General features: G+C 40.5%; 1 protein-coding gene across 1 annotated transcript; it reads left to right on the forward strand.

Annotated features, from left to right (window-relative positions):
* Nucleotides 1-1,937: 1,937 nt before the first annotated feature.
* Nucleotides 1,938-19,502, forward strand: SQLE (squalene epoxidase). The gene is made up of 11 exons (XM_083872918.1): nt 1,938-2,549; nt 4,679-4,931; nt 5,222-5,402; nt 8,051-8,147; nt 11,310-11,423; nt 13,063-13,234; nt 14,031-14,126; nt 14,681-14,823; nt 15,897-15,993; nt 16,439-16,526; nt 17,238-19,502. The coding sequence occupies exons 1-11, from the start codon at nt 2,250-2,252 to the stop codon at nt 17,428-17,430; spliced, it is 1,734 nt and encodes a 577-aa protein (XP_083729044.1). The 5' UTR covers nt 1,938-2,249; the 3' UTR covers nt 17,431-19,502.
* Nucleotides 19,503-21,110: the final 1,608 nt, after the last annotated feature.

Raw genomic sequence — 21,110 nt, forward strand, 5'->3', positions numbered from 1 at the left:
GCATGAAATACCCAGAATCTGTGGAGATTGGACCATAAGAAAAAGGCATTTTTAGCAGGCACAAGGAATATTTATAAACTGAACATAGGAAATCAAGTGCAGATGTATTTAAGAAGTTCAGTCTCCAGTGGTTTAAAACTTGTTGACAGCTGTAATAACCATTGTTCAAACTGGGGAAAAGCAGCTCCTGCTGTGAACATGTTTTTACAGATAGATGTTTATGATTTTGGATGCTACTGCTGCACCAGAATTCGTTTCACTGTTAAAGGAATAACCATCGTTGTTGGATGAGACCCATATTATTACCAAGTAGAAAAAAACTGTGTTTGATCTCTTTAGCTCACAGGATCTTCATTTTTAGCCTGAAATTACTTACGTGATGAATGAACCAAAGCCCCATCTCTTAATGGCTTCCAATTTAACCTAGATTTATTCAAAAGTGTCAAAATGGTTTAATCTCATTTTACTGAGAAGCTACCAGATGTTTCTCCCCTCTTCAAAATCTACTCCGTTTTACCACTGCAAAGATCTTATTTCCTTTAGCTCCATGTGGATATAACTGGTTTTGATTATTCTTTCACCAGTTCCTGCTGAAGTCCTGTTGTTTTTCACAGGTTCCTCACTCTAAAATATTGTTATGCTGTGATAGACAGACATGTTCGATATTGTTGCATTGCAACATGTACACAGCCCAAGAAAAGTCCCTCTTGGAGAAATGGGAGGAGCACAGGTTAGTTCCTTTGAGGAGTTCAACACTAAAAGAGGAAGCTCAGGTTAATCCTGGGCAGCATCCAAAGCAGTGTGGGCAGCAGGATGAGGGAATGAATTCTGCTCTGCTCTGCTGTGGTGAGACCTGCCCTGGAGTGCCGTGGGGAGCCCAACACAAGACACACACGGATCCATCTGAATGAGTCCAGATGAGAGGCACAAGGTTGATCACAGGAGATGCAGCAGCTCTTTTATGAAGACAGGCTGAGTGACGGGATTGTTCAGCCCGGAGAAGACCCTGTGGAGGCCTTACAGCACCTCACGGTGTGTAAAGGGCTACAGCAGAGCCAAGAGTGATCTTTCACAAGAGCATAGAGTGATAGGACAAGGACCAATGGCTTCACAATGCAGGAGAGTAGATCTAGATTAGATATTAGTAAGAAATTCTTTACTGTGACATGGTGAGGCACCGAACAGGCTGCCCCAGAGAAGCTGTGGATGCCTGATTCCTGAGTGTTCAAGGCTGGGCTGGATGGGCTTTCAGCAACCCGGTCTAGTGGAAGGTGTCTCTGCCCAACCTTCCAGTGCCGCTTCCAACCCAAACCCTTCCATGATTCTGTGATTTCTCCGGCGGGCGTTGTTTGCTTTCCCGTTCCCCGCTCCCCGAGCCCCGGGCCTACCAGCGCCCCTCGGCGCCCCCGCGCCTCACCCGTCACCGCGGCGACCCCGCCCCGCCCTCCGCGTCACATCGCCCGGCGGGCCCAAGCCCCGCCCTCCCGGCGCTCCGATTGGCCAGCGGCCATAGCGCCATCTCGGCATAGCGCCGCCGATTGGCCGGCGCGGCTGAGGCCCGGGCGCGCGGTGCCCGCGGGGCGGAGGCGGCCGTTACTCATTAGCATGGCGGCGGCGCCGCCCCTCCCGCGGGCCGCCCTCGCCGTGCGCGCCCATTGCCCCTCGCTCCCCGCCACTCCCCCGCTCCTGCCGCGGGGCGCCGCCGGTACCGGGGCTGGGAGGGAGGCGGCGGCACCGCATCTGCTCTCCTGAGGCGGCCGCGGGGTGCCCCGGTGAGGGCAGGTAGAGCGGAGCATCGGCCGCGCCCCCCTGGGCGGGCCCCGCCCTGCCCACGCCTCACCCCGGGCGGGAGCGCTCCGGCCGTAGCCCCACCGCCAGCAGGGACGGGCCCGCAGCCAGGGCAGGGCGGCTGGGCACGGCCGAGCGGGGACCGGGGCGCGGTGGGACGAGCTCCAGTGCCTCCGGCATCGCCTGTCCGGGAGGGGATTCCTCAGAAGACCTTTTATATATTCATTTTTTTTCCGGTGCTGGAACCTCTGTCCAGGCTCCTGTGGCAGCCTGGCGAGGTGGGGCTTGTCCCTCTTCTAGGGCTCCGTGTTTTTCCTATTGAAATCTCCCCACCTTCTGTTGGAGAGGAAATCATCGCTTTTCTATAGATCCATTTTTTCATCCCTTCCACGACACCCTGTTTTGGGCTGCATCCATCTGCGGTGGAGCTTTGGAGCGACAGCCGGGGCTCGGTGCCGCTCATGATGTGGACTTTCCTGGGCATCGCCTCCTTCATTTACGTGTATAAAAAGTGCGGAGACCTCATGAGCTACGCCAATAAGGAGGTGCTGCTCTCCGTGCTGGTGTTCTTCTCGCTGGGCCTGGTGCTGTCCTACAGGTACCACTTCAGGGGGCCCAGGCAGCAGCAGCAGAGGCAGAGGCAGCAGAAGTCACACCTAGGGGTGCTCTCGGATGTGCTCTCCGCTCTGCCCCTGGTCGGCTTCTTCTGGGCCAAACCCACACCGGGGTCTCAGCAAGTTGAACAGCCCAAATCCAGAAAGGTGAGTTGGAGTCAGACACAGCACCATGGGGTGCAAGGTCCTGCTGCTCTTCCCTCTGGCCACTGACCCTCTGCCCTGGGGAGGGAAGAGAGCTAAGAAAGGGCTGGACAGGGTTTGTCTTAACATGCTGGATGTTTGATTTGTCGTATTTTGTGTTAGTTTTGGTTGGCAGAAGAAAGAGTGAAATTTACTTCAGTGGTAGATCAGGGGTTTTCTAGCATCCAAGCAAATATGTTTTAAGAAAGATTTGGAGTAAAGGATTATTATAGTAGCAGAAAAATACTTTCAGTTGCCAGTCTCTTGTAGAGATGAAGGACTGGAGAATGTCTCCTATGAGGAAAGGCCGAGTGACTGTCCAGCCAGGAGAAGGGAAGGCTGTGTGTAATACCTGAAGGGAGGGTGAAGGGAAGGCTGTGTGTAAATACCTGCAGGGAGGGTGCAAAGAAGGCTGCACCAAGGCATTTTCCATCAGTGCCTGGCGACAGGATGAGAGGAGATTGAGCACAGACTGAAGCAGAGGATGTTTGCTATGAGCACCAGGAAGCACTATTTGCTGTCAGGATGACTGAGCACTGCGACCTTTCCCAGAAAAGTGGAAGAGTCTCCATCCTTGGAGGTATCCAAAACAGGGCCCAGGCGAGTCTGCTCTGACCCTGGTTGAAGGGAGGCTTTGGACCCCATGATGTCCAGAAACCCTTTCCAACCTCTGCCATTCTATGACTCTTTGATGAGCTTACTAATATTTATGGACAAAACACATTTGTTTGTACAATTGCAGATAATTGCTGGGAAATGATTGCTGACCTATTGCTTGTACAAAAGGTACAGGGTCTGCTCAGATAGTCAGTCTGTTCTCTTGAGCCCTGCATGAGCCTTGCTGTGGGACAAGTGGAGAGCTGTAGGTGGTGTCTGGAGCTTAGCTGGAGTCCTGCCATCCAGGACTATGAACTGGACATGGATATCCAGTGTATCTGTGGTCAGCACTATTTGGTTACTTTCCTGTGTAATTCTGGGCATTTTCACATGGGCAGTGACCCCTCACACAGAAGAACATGAAACTGGTTTTGGCTGCAAGGCAAAGATTTCTGATTTTTATTTTGTTTTTCTCTTAAAGCCTGCCTTTACCAATTTCTTGTGTTACCTGAACTCTGATGGTTAGTTTTGCACTCTCTTGCTGTATTGTAGATACAAACATGACACTAGGCTGCCAGAAATTCTGGTGTTAGTGTGTTACAATTGTATTTTTACCAGTGTCAGCACTGCAGTGCTGAGGCATTTGTGAAGGACTGAATTGAATCTGTCATCTACCAGCTGGGGAAATGATTTGTAACTTTGCACTGGAGTTGCCCTTAAAATTATTTTTCACTTGGAAGTGTATGTGATTAGGTGCTGTTGGGAAGGTTCTGTAACAAAGCTGGTTGAAAATACCAGTTTCTATATATTAACTGATGTCCAATTCAATATATGTCAATTCTTAACAGCTTTAAATGTAGATGAATGGTGACTTTGCTTATATTTTTAGATGTTAGATGAGTTTTCATTTCAGGACCACTTCTTAAAAGCATTTCCTGGGCAGCTGCTTCTGCTGACACTTTTCCATTCTGAATATTACCATAAGTTGCTATTTTGTTAGTTAGGTAAGTTCACTTAGAGTATAATTAAAAAGGAGTATGTTTTCCAGAGAAATACATTTTCCAGTAAATCTAATACCTTTTTCATTGCTAAGGCTTCCCTTCTGGAGTGATTCACTGACAGGAAGGTATCAATCTTACTTTATAGGACAAGAATATGGGATAGTCTTTTCTTACTGCCTTCTATAGCAGCTTCCGGTCTCTCTGACAGGTTTGTTTGTGGTTTGTCTTTGATCAGCAGGGCAGGTTTAAGCCAGGGTCTTGATTTTGTTTGCAGTGGTGTTGGTTTTTCTTTTCCCTGCTTGTTGTGCTTTTGTTGCCTTGTAGAGTATGACAGATTCAATTTTGGACAAAACTAAACTGCGAGATGCCTTGCAACCACCAATGCACCCTCAGCGCCCTGGCTCAGAGTAGAGCTATTCCAAAGTCCACCCTCTTGACAAGGTTATGGTCCAGATCCATTGGCAAGTGTAACTTTGTTGGCTTTGTTTTCTAAAGGGTAGAAGAGAAGTGAACTTCTCGGATGTCTATCTGACAGAGACCGCTCCAAACACAGCACTGTCACCCCAATATGATCCAGAAATTATCATTGTGGGATCAGGTGTCCTTGGCTCTTCCTTGGCCACGGTGCTTTCAAGAGATGGAAGGAAGGTGACTGTGATAGAGAGGGATCTGAAGGAACCTGACAGGATAGTTGGTGAATTGCTGCAGCCTGGAGGATTTAATGCTCTTCGAGACTTGGGTCTTGAAGGTGGGTACATTTCAAAATGTAAATAGATCTGTAACACAAGTGTTACTTCACTCAACGTTTTATTTAGGAAAAGCATTTCTACAGGAGAAATTAAGAAAAACATTGTCTGCACTTAACATTTGAATTAAAATCACTTGTGTATTTCCAGTTTGCTATTTTGAAAATACTGTCTTTTCAATGTGTATATTTTGCTGAAGAAAATTGGACTCTATGTAAAGAAATGCCTTTAATAAAGAATTAGGCTTTCTTAAAGACTTGTTTTAACCCATCTGTTGGCTTATATCTTGCAGATACAGTAGAAGGCATTGATTCACAAACAGTGAATGGTTACATAATTCATGACATAGAGAGCAAGATGGAGGTTGAGATTCCTTACCCGACGTCAGAAGACGGACGCGTGGCCAGTGGAAGATCTTTTCATCATGGCCAGTTTATCATGGGTCTCCGAAGGGCAGCTATGGCAGAGCCCAAGTGAGTCACTGTGGGCAGCACAGTTGGGATCCAGAGACTCAACAGCACTGTTCCCATCATTTCCATGAGATTCCTTAAACATTTCCCAGCTCGGAGGGCTGTGATGAACAAGAGTGGGAGAAAATAACACCCATAGTTACTCATTCTGCTCTCTGTAGACAAGTTCATAGGTTACATACATATCATATATATATATATATCACCCTTTGGGCAAACTTAATCTTTAAGGGGCTTTAAATATTAGGCAAGGTATTTGCTCATCTGTGTGAGAGAGCAGTTCACAGGTGAAGGGTTGATTGTCTTCTTTAGTTGGCATTTTACCAGAAGCAGTGTCCTCTTCTTGTTGAGCAGTGCACAGAACTTCTTTGGACAAGGCATGAGTGGCAAATCTGGCACGGTTTCTTAGATCACAGAATATTTCAGTTAGAAGGTATGACTGTGTAGTCCAGCTCTCCTGCACTGGGCAGCATCGTGTAGCTTTTCCACTGATGTTACACTGATGATAGAAATCAAACGTTTACATTTGTATGTTGTTTTACTTTCTTTTTTGATAACAAGAAGTGAGCCAAAATAAATAAAAAGGAGCACTAGATAGAAGTAGCTCTTTCCAGTTAATAACTTGTATGTTTCAGAATCTTGAAGACAACTTCTTTCCATAATGAAAAGAAAAATTTCGTGTTTCCTCCTAATTGTTTTCTTTCTTCTACAAAAGAGCTGAGAAGTAAGCTTGTATTGAAATAGAATAGATTCTAGGTGCTGCTTTCTATGTGGTATTTTTTTTGTATTTTCTTTTTCTCCCCTCTAAATAACTTTTTCCCCTAAGAATATCATAATGCCGTATGTCCCTTGTAAAGGGACATATGGCATTATCATATTATTACCTAACGTCTTTATTCTGAGCTGGAAAACTGCTTTCTCCTTTCATGTTTGTTATAACATATGGATTACTAAAAGTGGCACTAAAGATAGCAGCTCTGTAGTACAGTTAAAATTAATGGTGACTGTGTTCACTAGCTCTGAAAGCTAAAGCCTTGTTGAGGCTCTAAGTGCAGTGAAATTTGGGCATCTGAGTGCTCAACTTGTGGGGAAAAACTCCAGTAGCTGTACACAGTCTTTGAAGCAAAAACTTGCAAAAATCATGTTAGTGACTTGAATGAAATTCTTTCCCATTTCCATAAACTCTTGAATGTTTATTTTGTGTATGCTTGCTTGCCATTTAATTTGTGGCATAGAAAACTGCGTGTTTATGTACAGTGAAAGATCAAGAACTTTTAGTAGTGCCAGGAGATTTGGGGTTTTATTACAAAGCTTTTGAAGATATAGGGGATAATTATTACTGATTAATATATCCTTTTTATAAGTGCTAGGCAATATGAATGTATTTCAGATAAATCAAGTTCTTTTTGCAGCAGAAGGAGGTAGGGCATCATTAGTTTATAATAATAGACTAATTGTATATGATGATAAACTCACTTCTAGTGGATGAGAATGAGAAGAAAAAGAAAAATGAACACTTAGGTACTTGAAATGCCAGCTATAAAAGAAATCTAGAGCCAATAGGAACTGCAGGACTCTGATTCCCTGGCCTGCTGCTGCAGTCCCTTGCTGCTGAGGTTTCTGTTGTGTGCTCACTCATAACCATTCATATTTTGATACAGCCAACATGCCTGTTCCCTGGCAAATTAGGCCAGTCACAATCTGCTCTGAAATATCTGTGCTGGATGCCAGGAAAAAAAAAAAAAAAATTAATGGAACTGCTTGTATTCCTTCTAAGAGCCTAAAATAGCAAGCTGTTGTATTCTCACATGCACCTTCAGCTCAGTTATTAAAGTTGTGGAATTCCATCTGGATGTGGAATATTTATGAGAGAGACAGAGTGTCCCATTTCAAGCTGCTAAGTCTGAAGTGCTTGTGATCAGGTCTAACAGGTCAGACCCAACAAAGAATATAAGTTTACAGAGATTTAATTTCTGAACTCAAAAGAGCTCTCGTTGGCAGACAGAAGCAAGAGATGCTCCACTCAAACATAAATGTTAGCAGAATTTTAAAACAGAAATAGAAAAAAACCCCAAACTCTATCCCGAATTCCTGAGGTGACAAGCTAGATATCTGTGTCCTAAACAGGTGAGGTTAGTTTGGGCTGCTGAGATTTATGTGCCTGACTTTTTTCTAGTGTTCATGTTAAGGGTTTAAGTGCTCCTGATCTGTAATTCTCCTTGGACTTAGGTCACACCTGCACTGTCAGCAATTCCTGGCTTTTAGCAGGGATGACTCAGTCATCTCCCTGATTTCTGACAATTATTAGAGGAATAATAGGAGTGTGAAACTCCTCTCAGCATCTCTCACAGGGCCATGGGGCACATGGGCACTTTACTGTGACACGGTATTTATGATAAACAGTACAATTTTTAGAATATTCTGGTATCAACCCAAATGTAGTGTCAAAGTGAAATTTATGACCAACACTTTTTGACATTTAATGTGGCTTCAGAAAGTGTTCAAGGAATGTTTTTTTTGCAAAATTTAAGGCCATGTTGTTTAAGAGAGAGACAACATTGTTGAAAATTTGGGGGTTTTTCTGTGTCTAGTGCTCTGAAATGCTGGCATCATTAATTCTTTTCTGTTTTAACCCCTCTGTTTCATTTCAGTGCAAAATTCATTGAAGGGACTGTATTACAGTTACTTGAGGAAGATGACTGCATTGTGGGTGTTCAGTACAAGGACAAAGAAACTGGAGACACTAAGGTAAGAGTTTTCTGTTTCAATCTTTGTTAAACTGTTGAGAAAATTGAGTGTTGCTTTATAGATATAATTTTATAAAAGCTTGAATTTCAGAGCACTGGTATAGAAATAATGTAATTATCAAGAAAGCAAAATATTTAATAAAGGGAGATTATTTTCTAGTGCATACAGTCTGGGAATATGGGAATTCTTGTCCTAACTTCTTATGAAGCTTCTGCTTTCACTTTCTCTGGAGAATTCAGTTCATTATTTGTTTCATTATTCATATGTCTGCAGTTTAAAATCTATTGAGAGTTCCTGCTGAAAAAAACAATGTATTAAGATTTCTGCTTTGGCTGTGTGTAGTGGTGTGCATTTCCACATAATACTTCCACCATTTAGTGAGGGACTGAAAATGAAAAAGTTACCTATTCATACTGAAAACTCTGTCTTGTCATTTCTTGGATGACAGAAAGAAAAATTTGGCATATTTTAATGCCAGACTGCTGACTAAATGCTATGAAACTGTGTGAACTTAAAAAGTCCAGGAAAAACCAGTCTGGGTAGAACCCCTGTACTGAAGTTCTGGACATGCTGCCTATTCTCCAGGAAAACCAAATTTGTAATCTTCTTTGTGGACTTTGAAGTTCCTTAGTTTCCTAAAGTTCTGTGAATGTACTCGGATGGGAATGATGGGAATCTCCTGCCTATGCCCTGCTCCCCTCCATACTAGATGGAGAAAATTCCTGAGCAGCTGGAAGATCCTGCTCTGAGGATTATTAACAATATCTTTCCATCTCTAAGGCACTTAGAAATGGGAGTGGTGGCATAGAACAATATAGGAGAGAGCCTTATTAAAGTACTTGCCAAAGCTGTAGAGGAGCAAACTGCTTTTAGACTGTCCTCAGGCAAGTGCCATTTCAGCCCACTTGATCCCTAAGTGCTGCAAGAGAGCAGAGAAGTAACAACATCCTTGACCCCTCTTGAGGTAGCTGGAGGAGTGAGTTCCAAGTCGTGTTCCTTGGGCTGTCTTACCTGTCATGTAATACACATGAACCTGTATTAGGAAATCCACTCTAGGAGAATAAACCACTGAATTACACCTATGGGAAAGACAGGGAGTTTGGAGAGCAGGAGGATTTTTTGCAGGGTGAAGGGTGTTTGTTGGGGTTTATTTCCCATATTCAATTGGCTTTATCATCCAGCAACATAGAAGGGTGTTTTTCTTTTATTTTGTTTGAGGGGTAGGAGGGGAATGTGCATACTTTGTTTTGAGTTCTGTTTTTAAGCTTCACACACTTATGGGTGTTGTCATAATTTTAAATATGACTTATTTGACCAGCAGTAGGGTGAGCAGGGTTTTAGCCTCCATCTTTCTTGAAAGCCTGGATGTTGTTCTAAAGGCCTTAAGTTTCCTGTCTGTATACTGGAGATAAACAAATTCGTGTTTTGCTGTGAATGCTGGAGTTCTGTGGCTGGGAAGAGCTGTTTCATTTGTTGGCTTAGTTCTCCTTTGATTTTAGAAATCCAGTCTATAAGAAATTTCCATTAAACATTTCTATTTATTATGCTTCCCTGCCTGTGAGTTTTTATAGCTAGGAAGCCCTTAGCTGAATAAAAACCCCAAACTCAATCCTGTTTACATTCCATAGTCTGCTTTTATAAAGAAAAGAGGCTGATCTGTGTTACATGTTTGTGTTTTTCTGTTCTTTCCATCCTACATTCTTTACCACATTACCTGTGAGATTTTTGTTCTCTTAAACAAAGTTCAAATTAGCCAGTATGCTAAAGGTCAGCTTATAAAATTTTTCAAAACTAGGCAACTGAATAGACTCAAGGTTTATTGTATTGACTGTGGAAAAATTGTAGCACGAATGTTCCACTCATTAGAAAGCAGGAAACTGATATGGAGAGGTGACTTTGTTCTAAGTACAGGAATAATTAGATCTTGTAATTGTTCGAACTAGGAATTCATAGAAAAGAGGTTTTGTTAACTCTGCTCAGGAGCTCTTCTATGAGCACAGACACCATAAAACATGTTTTACTTTACTCATATCTACTCTCATCTGGTTTTGTCCAACTTCCCTTCACACAGCAGCAGATGTTAAGGTTTGTGTGACCAAGTGTAGTCAGACTTGATGATCCTTGTGAGTCCCTCCCAGCTCAGAATATTCTATGATTTTATGAATTCACTCCAATATTGGTGGCAACTGCTCTTAGAGGAACTCACAAATGACTCACCCATAAAGATTTCCTAGAAGTACTAATGAAACACAGTGTGCTTTTTTTTTGCCTTCCTTATAAACTGAAAGCTTAAAAGGAGAAATACTTCTTACTGCTTATGCCAAGCATATGAAATCACTGAAAGATGATTGTGCAATTAATGCTTGTTGTAAACCTATTGTCTTGTCATTTGAAGTTCAGTCACTGAACATTTTGACACTGAGAAAGGTGTAGGCAGAAAGAAACACCAATCTTTAAAGGCTTCCTAGTATCATAATGTTGTTATATGACCATAAAAATAAAAGGCATAAAAATACATTTTAGTAATTGGAATTATTTGCTTATATTCAAGAACAATGTATGTGTTAAACATTAAGAATTTGCACAGACCTTCAGGCTGAACCTGATCAGTTTACTCAGATTTATATTTTGTCCATCTATATACTATTTGTTATAGTTCTTAAGTAGACTTGGAGCTACTCAGAGTTCCTGTTTGGTCTTTTAAAGAAGAGCCTATGTGCTTACAGTTTGTCAGTTTGTTATACTTTGATTTGTTTTTTTTAGTTGCTTATGCACAGTTCTTTAATTTGAAATTCTTCTTCTTTTTTTTTTTTTCTTCTGAAGAGCATTTTTTACAGCCTGAACAGAGAAAATACTCCTCTTTACTGTATATTTTTAATCCAAGTTTCTCCCATAGGTGTGTTTTCTGAATGAACTTCTAAAAAAACTGGAGCGTATTGTTAGAACAACTTGTGTAACAAATAGATAAGTGTGAATACAAGGAAGGCAACCCCCACAGTATTTCTTAATACATATGTTGTTAATAGGCCTGTCATCTTCTTAGATGTTTATTATTTTTTAAAGCGTCTAATTTACTATTGCAAAGGAGATTTTGGGAATTGCTTCTCATTGTTCTGAAGCAAATTAATGGTGTCATATCTTTATTTTTAATTTATGCTGCAGGAACTTCATGCTCCACTTACAGTTGTAGCTGATGGACTTTTCTCCAAATTCAGGAAAAACTTGATTTCCAGCAAAGTCACTGTTTCATCCCATTTTGTCGGTTGCATTTTGAAGGTAACTTTTATGTATAATACTATATAAGCCACTATGCTGCTGCTTCATAATGTGGGTCTGAATTTCACTAAACATGTTGTTGTTCATTTCCTTTTCCAACAGAGTCAATTAGAACTGTGTTTTTAAGTATTTATCCTGCTGTTGTGTCAATTTCTGTGTCCCTTTGAAGTGCTTGGAAATTTTGTTCTATGTTTTTAACTCTTAAAGTGTTGATGTGTGTTCAGTCCCAGCTCTAGGATAGTTGAACTTACTGTATCAAACTTAATATACTAGGTACAGTTACAGATCAGATTTTCAACTCTTAAAACAGTTATGTATCTCTGAGCCTGCTTTGGCTTTGTTTTTTAAAATGGATATTGCTGTTAAAAGTTAGATTTCTGATTTTAAGAATATAGGGTTAACATTAAGCATGCAGTTGAACAAGGGAGTGTTAAAGAAAATGGGCTGTGATTCAGCAGAACTGCATTAAACTGAGCTCTGGGCTCACTAAACCAGTTCATAGATTTTTTTTTTTTTTTTTTTAAGAAAACATTTCTCAGCATCTTACAGCACACATAGCACTACTTTATATTAGTGCTGTGTCTTATTTCACACTAAGCTCTGGATCAAAAGTAGGCACCATTGTAAACCTGGAACCCAGTGGTAAAATTGTTTCCCTGGATATGGATGTTTCGAAAGTAGGTTTGTGTTAAGAAACTAGTACCTAAGTTGGTCACACTCCTTTTTTTTTTTTTTTTTTTTTTTTTTTTTTTTTTAACAATAGTTACAGTATTTGTGCAGGGAGTAAAAATCTTGAGTTTTAGATCATCCTAGAAGCTGTGAGTCAAACCACCTATGGTTTCTGCTCCAGAAGGGCACCCAAACTGTGCTCCTGCCTGAAGGTGGGGTACCTTGTAACCAGGTACATATTGCCTTCAGGACCTATAAACTTCAAGAGACCAGGTGGTGTCCTGGTTTTGGACTGGGGATCTGGGTTGGTAGCTGGGTGGTTGGAGAATTCTGATAGAAATTCTGTCTGGATCTTTCACTCTGTGCCTGCTGCATTATGTGATGCATTAACAGCAGAAATAATTAAGGGCGAATGAACTGAAGCTAACAGAATTTCCAATAGACTGGGAACACACTGGTAGGAACTTCAGTACTTTTTGGGTCTCTAATCCAGTTAGCATTGCCCAAGTTTGTCTGGTTTTGGAATCTCCTTTAAGACCTCATTATATAGGGCCCTATGATTCTTCTTCAGTTGGTCTCCAAGTAATTATATTTAGACTAGTGGATTTCTTTCCCTCCCACCACTTTCTTTATGAAAAGAAAACAAAATGATCTTATTGAAAACTACTACATTTATTACATTACAGGTTTTCAATGGCATATATTAAATATTGGTGAGGTATTCAAATGAAATCGATAAGTTAGTGAATCTAGTAAATACTCAAATATATTGGCAAAAGAATTGTTGCTACACTGAAATTCAGAACTTTCTTTTTGGAAACACTTCTTCATGTAAGAGAATAATAAAACAAACTTAATATGATAGGGGATTTTATTTAAAAGTGCTTTAGAAAACTGTTTTGTATGTCAGATGTTTAATACCCTTTCATTAATCAGTCTCAATCTTTCTTTCACTTCTTTCATTTTTAAGGATGCATCACAGTTTAAAACTAATTATGCTGAACTTGTTTTAGCTAAAACGAGTCCAGTGCTAATCTATAAGATTTCTTCAACTGAAACTCGAGTCCTTGTTGATATTCGAGGGGAAATGCCAAAAAATTTAAAAGAGTACATGATTGAGACCATTCATCCACAACTACCTGGTAAGTCTGGAAAGACTTCTAGAGAACTGTCACATTTAAATATGTCAAAAAAGAGAGACACGTTTCCTTGAATTTGTAGAACTATGTGGCTTTTTCCATGTGCACAGTCACTGTTTCAGGAGCCATTGACCCTTCTTTGATTCCACAGCACACAGAAACATACACAGGTTTGTTCAGCTCATAGCTGTGAGGTCAGCAATTCAGAAGAATTATGTAAAGCTCTGGGGTCCCCAGCACAGGAAGGACTTGGACTTGTTGGAATGAGTCCAGAGGAGGCCACCAAGTTCATCAGAGGGATGGAGGGCCCCTCCTGTGAGGACAGTTTGGGAGAGTTGGCTTTGTTCAGTCTGGAAAAGAGAAGGCTTTGGGGGCACCTGATTGTGGCCTTCCAGGACCTGAAGGGAATCTACAAGAAAGATGGAGCAGGACAATTGACAAGGGCATCAGTGGCAGGACAAGGGGAATGGGTTCAGTTAGAGAGTAGGTTTAGATTAGATATTAGGAACAAATTATTTACTGTGAGAGTGGTGAGGCACTAAAACAGATTGCTCAGGGAAGTTGTGGCTGCCACATCCCTGGAGATGTTCAGGGCTGGGTTGGATGGGGCTCTGAGCAGTCTGGTCTAGGGGAAGTGTCTCTGCCCTTGGCAGCGGGGTTGGCCCTACATGATCTTCAAGGTCCCATTCCAATCATTCTATGACTCTGTGATATCTCTAAAAAGAGATTAAAATGAATTGTGTACAAATTACTTGTGTCTTTGTCTAACTACTGTAACTAAAATATTTGGTTGTTGCAGATCACTTAAAGGAACCATTCCTAATAGCAGTTCAGAATGATCGTTTGAGGACTATGCCAGCCAGCTTCTTGCCTCCTTCAGCTGTCAACAAGAAAGGTGGGTATTAGGAAATAAAAAGAAGAAAAAAGGCATTATAAGCATCTTCTGGGTCACAGGACTTTGTTGTCTTAGATGTATATTTGTTGTTCAGTACAACGGTCTCATAAATCTCCTATAAAAAAATAATATTTTGAAAATGTGTAGCTTGGGCAACATTTAACTGGAATGTTTACATTGATGCCAGATGTTAAATCAGTACAGCTTTATCTGTAAGTTTAATTTACTCAGTTGCTCAAGCTTATACAAATGTGGCTTTTCTAAGAAAAAATGATAAAACAATTAAATTAACTTAAAAAGTGTGTTCTTTGACACATGAACACACATTCCTATAGGGAAAAATAGTTTTACCTTGATTATCTTAAAGCTGTTTTAAACCTTTTAATTTAAAGACATACTCTGTGGGTTTTGTTTTTTAATTTCTAGTTGTTATACATCTTACTTTCTGGTGAGAATGAATTCTTAGTAAGTTTGATGGTTTTTTATAGAGGATTTGAATTTTATGATTCCATAGTGGTTGTTCATTATCCTATTATTTTTTCTCTCCTACTTAGGTGTTCTTCTTTTAGGAGATGCATATAATATAAGACACCCTCTAACTGGTGGAGGAATGAGTGTTGTTTTAAATGATGTTAAAATATGGAGGCGTTTGCTCCAGGATATCCCAGACCTTTATGAAGATTCTGATGTTCTTAAGGTGATTCTTTATTTTGGACTTATTTTAGACAGCTTCTGCTGCAATTTAGTGACACACTCCTAAATTTTATGCAACTCAGGGACATAGCAGTTTTCAAAGCTTTGTCTGGAATAATCAGATACCAGCCCTTTCCCAGTGGAGCTGTGGTCTGTAACTCTGTGTGGTGTGCCAAGAGGCTGTTTCAAAGCTTTGCACACTGACCTGCTGTGTTTTACTTAGGGAGACTGATGTGCTGTGTCTAGTCAGGATGACCTGATATTCCCATTTTAATAGGGTATTTTTAGCCAGATTGATCCTAAATGTGCTGGGTTTGAATCATTACACTTGTGTGAGTGGGACTTGCACAATAATGAGTTTGGGTAGCCAGTCTTTGAAAAGACAGCTCAGCCTCCACTGGGCTCTTGCCTGCTGCATTAATCTGAGCAGTAAGTTAGAAGGGATCCTTCTTTCCCAGGATCTGCACCAGAACTGTTCATGCAAGGTTTATTTTTTCAGTGATACTTAGTCCCAACATTCTGATGAGTAAGTGATTTATTTGTTTACTGCTTTTAATGGGATTAGGCATATTGTCTTGGCTACATTACAGGTAGTATAATTGTAGACTAGAAGTAGATGATTCAAAAAGTGTAATTGAAAATGGAGAAGCACTTAGAGGACCCCTCAATGTTAGGACAGTTCAGGACTTACCTGACCACATGCAGATACTTTCATCTCAGCTAGTCACCTCAGACTTCCAGTCTTTTCCTATTTATTAACCAGTCAATTGAGGGAACTAGCTGAGCATTATCCTTCAAGTTTCAGCTGTATCCCAGACACCTACTGTAGGATGAAACATGCTCTGGGAACTACCTTTTTTACCCCTCTATTTAAGGTAAGGGGAGCTGGATAACTAGTTCAACAAGTTGCAGAAATTCCTTAATGACCTAACTTGGAATCAATCCAGCATATCACTAAGTCTCTTCTACATGTCCATGAGCATGATTCTTGCCACCTCATCTCTTTGGGAATCTTTTGAATGTTCCATTGTATTTACTAACAGAAATTTTTTTTTCCCTTTTTATTTTTTTTTTCAGGCAAAAAGAACATTTTACTGGTCAAGAAAAAAATCTCATTCTTTTGTAGTGAATGTTCTTGCCCAGGCACTTTATGAACTCTTTGCTGCCACAGATGGTAAATATATTTTAAAGATAACCTCTGATTAATTACAGCTTGGTAGATAAATATGATTGGGAAAGAGGATGCCAATGTCTCTGTGTGTGTGTATTTATATATATATATGTTAAAAATGTATCAATCAAAGAATTTTAATAAGTTTTCTTGTGTGCTCTGCCTAGCTTTCTAGACAGTTTTAGCAATGTGAAGGCAAGTCTGGAGTTGAAATAACAAATAAAAAAAAAAAAAACTCCAAAAGAAAGAAAACAATAGTTAATACAAAAATATGTAGATATTTTGTAAGACTATCCTTTGTGTAAATGAAAGCAGCTTAAAGTCCAGCTGAATTGAACAGAACAACAGCTACCAAAGTCCTAGATTTAATATCGGTATTGAGTATGCAGAAAAATGTTTCGGTATGTGTTGATTGCATTTGATTTATTCATATGAATTAATTTTGCAGATTCCTTGCATCAGCTGAAGAAAGCCTGTTTCCATTACTTCAGACTTGGAGGAAAATGTGTCTCAGGTCCCGTTGGATTGCTCTCAGTGTAAGTTCAGTGTGCTGGCAGTGGTTGTTGTGAGCCCCTGGGAGATCAGCTCAGTACAGGGAGGATGGCCCACAGGACATTTTAAGATTACACTTAAGGCTGGGGATTTTTTTTCCCTGCATAAGAAAGGCCACTAAAAGCTGCTGGCCCTAGTGTAGGTGGCACAGGAATTTGAAAAAGGTAGAGGGGTCCAGACCAGAAGAGCAGCTGGTGGAGATGTTTCCTACTTGACAAGCTGAGAGTAGTGTTGGGTGAGGCCTCCCATAAAAAGCTGTAAGGAAAAGGGAAATCTCTATCTATGAAGGTGTTTGAATGACCCTTCAGAAACTTGTGAATGCGCAGTAAATCCTACTACTCTGAACATAGGAGAGAGAATGTGTGCTTTTATATTTCTCTCCTTTTGGACTGAGAGCTTAAACTGAAAAGCCTGTTTAAAATACTCTTCTGGGGAGGATAGGGCAGACAAAGAATACTAGAAATGAAGAGAAAGCAGAAGTGTATGTTGGCTGTGCTGTAGAAGGGAATGCAGAGTGTGGAGCAGCCCAAGAGAAACAAGTCTGTGTTTTTCAGTTAAGTTGGCAAGACCAGATCTGCCTAAATCAGAAGGAAGTAAGTGGTCTTGAATGGAGATCTGTATTTGTAAAATGGAAAATTTTCAATTCTTTCTGATTCTCTTTATTTACCAGTTTTATCTGTTTATTTTTAATGCAGGTTATCTCCCAAACCAATGGTACTGATTGGCCACTTCTTTGCTGTGGCCTTGTATGCTGTTTATTTTTGCTTTAAGTCAGAGTCCTGGATCACCACGCCTCGAGCAATTTTCAGTAGTGGAGCTATTCTTTACCGGAGCTGCTCTATAATATTTCCACTTATTTACTCTGAAATGAAATATTTAGTCTATTAAAAATCCAGGGGAAAATGACTGGAGGAAGAAAGCATGAAAATCACAATGCCTTCAAAATCTTTGGACATGTACTATTTAATATTGTATTATGTTCTCCTCAAAACGCAATTCCTTGATAAGGTTTTAACTTAATTTTGGTTTTGTGGTTATATACATATATATTATATGTAAATATTCTTTTCTTTGCAATTTAAGTTCAAAAAGGAGTTAGCTGTTTACAAGGACCATAATTAAGTGTTGACGTGGTAGATAATTGCCAGTTTTGACAGAATCTCTTTCCTTGCTTTATGCATTGCTGAGTGCACCACTAATATTAATAAACTGAGAAGTGAAAACTGTAAATCACATGCTGCTATTATCCTTCATGCTTTTTTCTGTTCAGTACTTCCACAGACTTTATTACTGTGAAATATTGTAACATTCTTGATTTGGTTGTTGTTTCATTAGGATTTGCGTCTGTTCTGTTTCAGTTGTGGCTAAGATACTGGTCTGCTGACACTTAAAAGGACACTGTAAAGGATGTCAGATCTTGATGTGTCCCTGTATCTTGAATTTCAGTTACTGTTGCAAGTGCCATGTTGCTCTTCCGAATTCCTTCTTTACAACACAATTCATTTTAACAAGTAATAACCAAATCTTGCTTTTTTGGCTACTGCAATGCACTCAGGTAGTGAAAGCACATGTTTTTGAAAATTTCTTCCTATCTCGTTTCCTTTTAAAATCTTGAAAGTTTGGGGTTGTTTTGCTTGGTGTGTGTGCAACTGAAGTTTAGCACTGCCATGAACTGAAGCACAGCAACAAACTGTATCCACTGAAACAAATGAAGTCCAGGCTATTTCCAGTAGACAGTAATCTTTAACAATACTTCTGAAAATCAATGAAAAGCACCATGAAAGTGTCCTTTTAATACTTGGAGTGTGGTGGGATTCTTTTTCCTGTAGGAATTACTGCATGCTACTAAAGAGTTCATGTCTATTCCTATTGGTCACTGTTCCTCTCGATGTTCTTGTTATCAGTGATTTCCTTTGCTCTTGTGCATCTGCATTTTCTCTACCTTTCCTATGAGTGGTTTGGGTATCATTGTATGGCTCTGCTCTTTTGGCTTGCCTAAACAATCACACGTGGGTGCAGCCAGCAGTCTGGAGAGGAGTAACAGCTTTTGTTCTTCTGTAGTGGTGAAACTGTGACTCTACCTTGAAAATGACAGATTGCATAAGCTGTGTGTAAACGTACATTTTATCTTGGACTGTGAAAAAAAAAAAATCTGTGGAGAGACTTTATTTAGTATTTTATTTGATGGATATTTCAAATGACCTTTTCTTTTCCAGAAGCAAAAGTATGTATATTTTTCTAACCATGATCACTTTTGATACCCTCTTGAAATTACACTCACCCTGAATATGTCTATTGAAACTTTAGGGTAAAGTACTAATATTTTCAAATATCATTATATGTGATAACTAAATTATGCCCCTTTCAGGGTACACAAAGTTTGCAGAATTTATACAAGTGTTTTCAAAATTTGTGACAATTTTGAAAATATTGATTAATTTTACATTTTTTATTTTTTTATATTATTTGCAGTCAGTCTCTTTAAAATCATGGATAAAAAGTCCTGAGCCAAATACACATCCTCAGCTTACATAAATAAAAAGTTATATCTGTAGATTATTTTTGTTGTGTGTCTCTGGTTAAAGAGCTTTGTTAAATTCTGATTTACCTGCTTAAACTTACATATATATGTAAGAAGTTTTTTTTTTTCTTTCTTGTCCTGAATTCAGTACCTGGTTAAATGTCTTGATGATTGGGGTAGCAGTCACTGGAAATTGCTGGGAGAGAGACAAACGTTGTGTGTGTGTAAGAAGTGTCAACCTGAAAATATGACCATGAGATGCCTACGTGTCCTCAGGACAAGAGGAAGGGCTTTGAAATATCAGAGTGGGATCACTGGGACACAGGGCAGCACAGGATTGGGGTTCTGGCTGAGATTACTGATGAGCTGCTCTTTAGTAGTGTTGGCTGGGTGCTCACTCCAGAGGAGAGTTGCAGGGCAAGATCTCAAGCTGTGTTCTGTGGTCCCTGACCGCAGTTGCTTTCTCATGGATGCAGAGGGATGTTGGGTGGTGGAGAAGAAATCATGAAAAAAGCAGTTCTTGAGTCAGCTGAGACTAAGAAGAGTAAAGCCTGGCAGTGAGGGACTAATATCCATAGGTAAAATGGCCAAAAATGGAATCCAACAGCACCAGCATGCAGCAGGTGGTCTGCAAAAATCCTGATTGTCATTCTCTGCACTTATATGCCACAAATAAAGCAACATGCGAGGAAGGTTTTGTCACAGGCACGATTCAGAATCTGAGAGGAGCAGAATACAGGCATTTTGATGCAACTTTTGAGTTGTTTCTCTGTTTTCTAACTCTGAAGAGGTTAATTCAAAGGATTTCTACAGTGCAACATTTAATGGCAATAATGTGCTGTTAGGTAAGTGTTGTGGGCACAGGGAGAGAATGAGTTGTGGTTATCCCTCTGTTCCAGGACTGATGCAGCTGCAGAAGAGAAGTAGCTACGTAGTGGTGTGTTTGTAGATGTTCACATAGTGCAGGAGTATGAAAACTTGCTTGTAGTGGAAAGAGGAGATAGTATCGTGGAATCATAGAATCATTAACTCTGGAAAAGACCACCAAGATCATCAAGTCCAAGCTTTGACTGAACACCACCATGTCAACTAAACCATTACACTAAATGCAATATCATGTTGTTTCTTGAACACTTCAGGGGTGGTGGGTCCACACTTGCCTGAGCAGCCCATTCCAGTGTATAACCACCATTTCAGCGAACAACCTCTTCCTGATGTACAACATGAGCCACACCTGGCACAGCCTGAAGCCATTTCTTCTTGTCCTGTCGCTGCTTGCTTAGAAGAGGAGATGGACCCCAACCTGGCTACAGCCTCTTTGCAGGCACTTGTGGAGTGATAAGGTCCCTCCTGACCCTCATTTTCTCTAGGCTAAACACCCCCTGCTCCCTCAGCAGCTCCTCACAAGATTTGTACTCCATTCCTTTCCCCAGCTCCAGGATTCAGCTGCTGCACTGCAAAAAGGGGTAGATGGGAAAGGTGTGTGGAGCATGCTGCCTGTACTGGCTTTCCATGTGTAAACTGTGACCTTTGCTACTTCAAAGGCTGCTCACATCCCCTAAAACCTGTGTGTTGGTGTTTGCTCTAATGCTATTGATGCCCATGGGTTGTTTTGTGTCAGTAGGGCATTAATTTACTGTTGAGTCATAGTCTTTGTACATCCTGCTCTCCGAAACCAACTCGTGTATTCTGAAAAAAAAGTGAAATCCGTTCAATCCAGAATAAATATGGGCAGTTGATAAATTATTCATCCTGAAATTCTGGCTTGCTGAGCATGACAGTACTACATGGAAAATAGTGTCAGCAGTTCCTAAATTGTTCCCTGTGAGGCTCCAAAGAGTTGCACAAGCTCATGTGCTGTGCAGAGTGAACAGAGTTACACAAACTCCTGTGCTGTGCAGCGTGAACAGAGACAGGACGCAGTTTGCTGAGACAAAATTATTAAAGGTACTGACAATAAAAGCCAACAGGGTATTTTATACCCTAAATGGTAATTGAAATGCACTCTTAATATAAGCAAAGTAACATAAATAGGAAAAAGAATCCT

This window comes from Zosterops lateralis (genome assembly GCF_965231275.1).
Source record: "Zosterops lateralis genome assembly, chromosome: 1".
In the NCBI taxonomy this organism is placed as follows: Eukaryota; Metazoa; Chordata; class Aves; order Passeriformes; family Zosteropidae; genus Zosterops; species Zosterops lateralis.

Excerpts from the sequence above, each read along its gene's own strand:
- SQLE (XM_083872918.1), top strand. The coding sequence starts at position 2,250 with ATGATGTGGACTTTCCTGGGCATCGCCTCCTTCATTTACGTGTATAAA. Across the intron at positions 8,148-11,309 it reads AAGAAACTGGAGACACTAAG|GAACTTCATGCTCCACTTAC; the intron begins GTAAGAGTTTTC and ends TTTATGCTGCAG. Across the intron at positions 11,424-13,062 it reads TTGTCGGTTGCATTTTGAAG|GATGCATCACAGTTTAAAAC; the intron begins GTAACTTTTATG and ends TTCATTTTTAAG.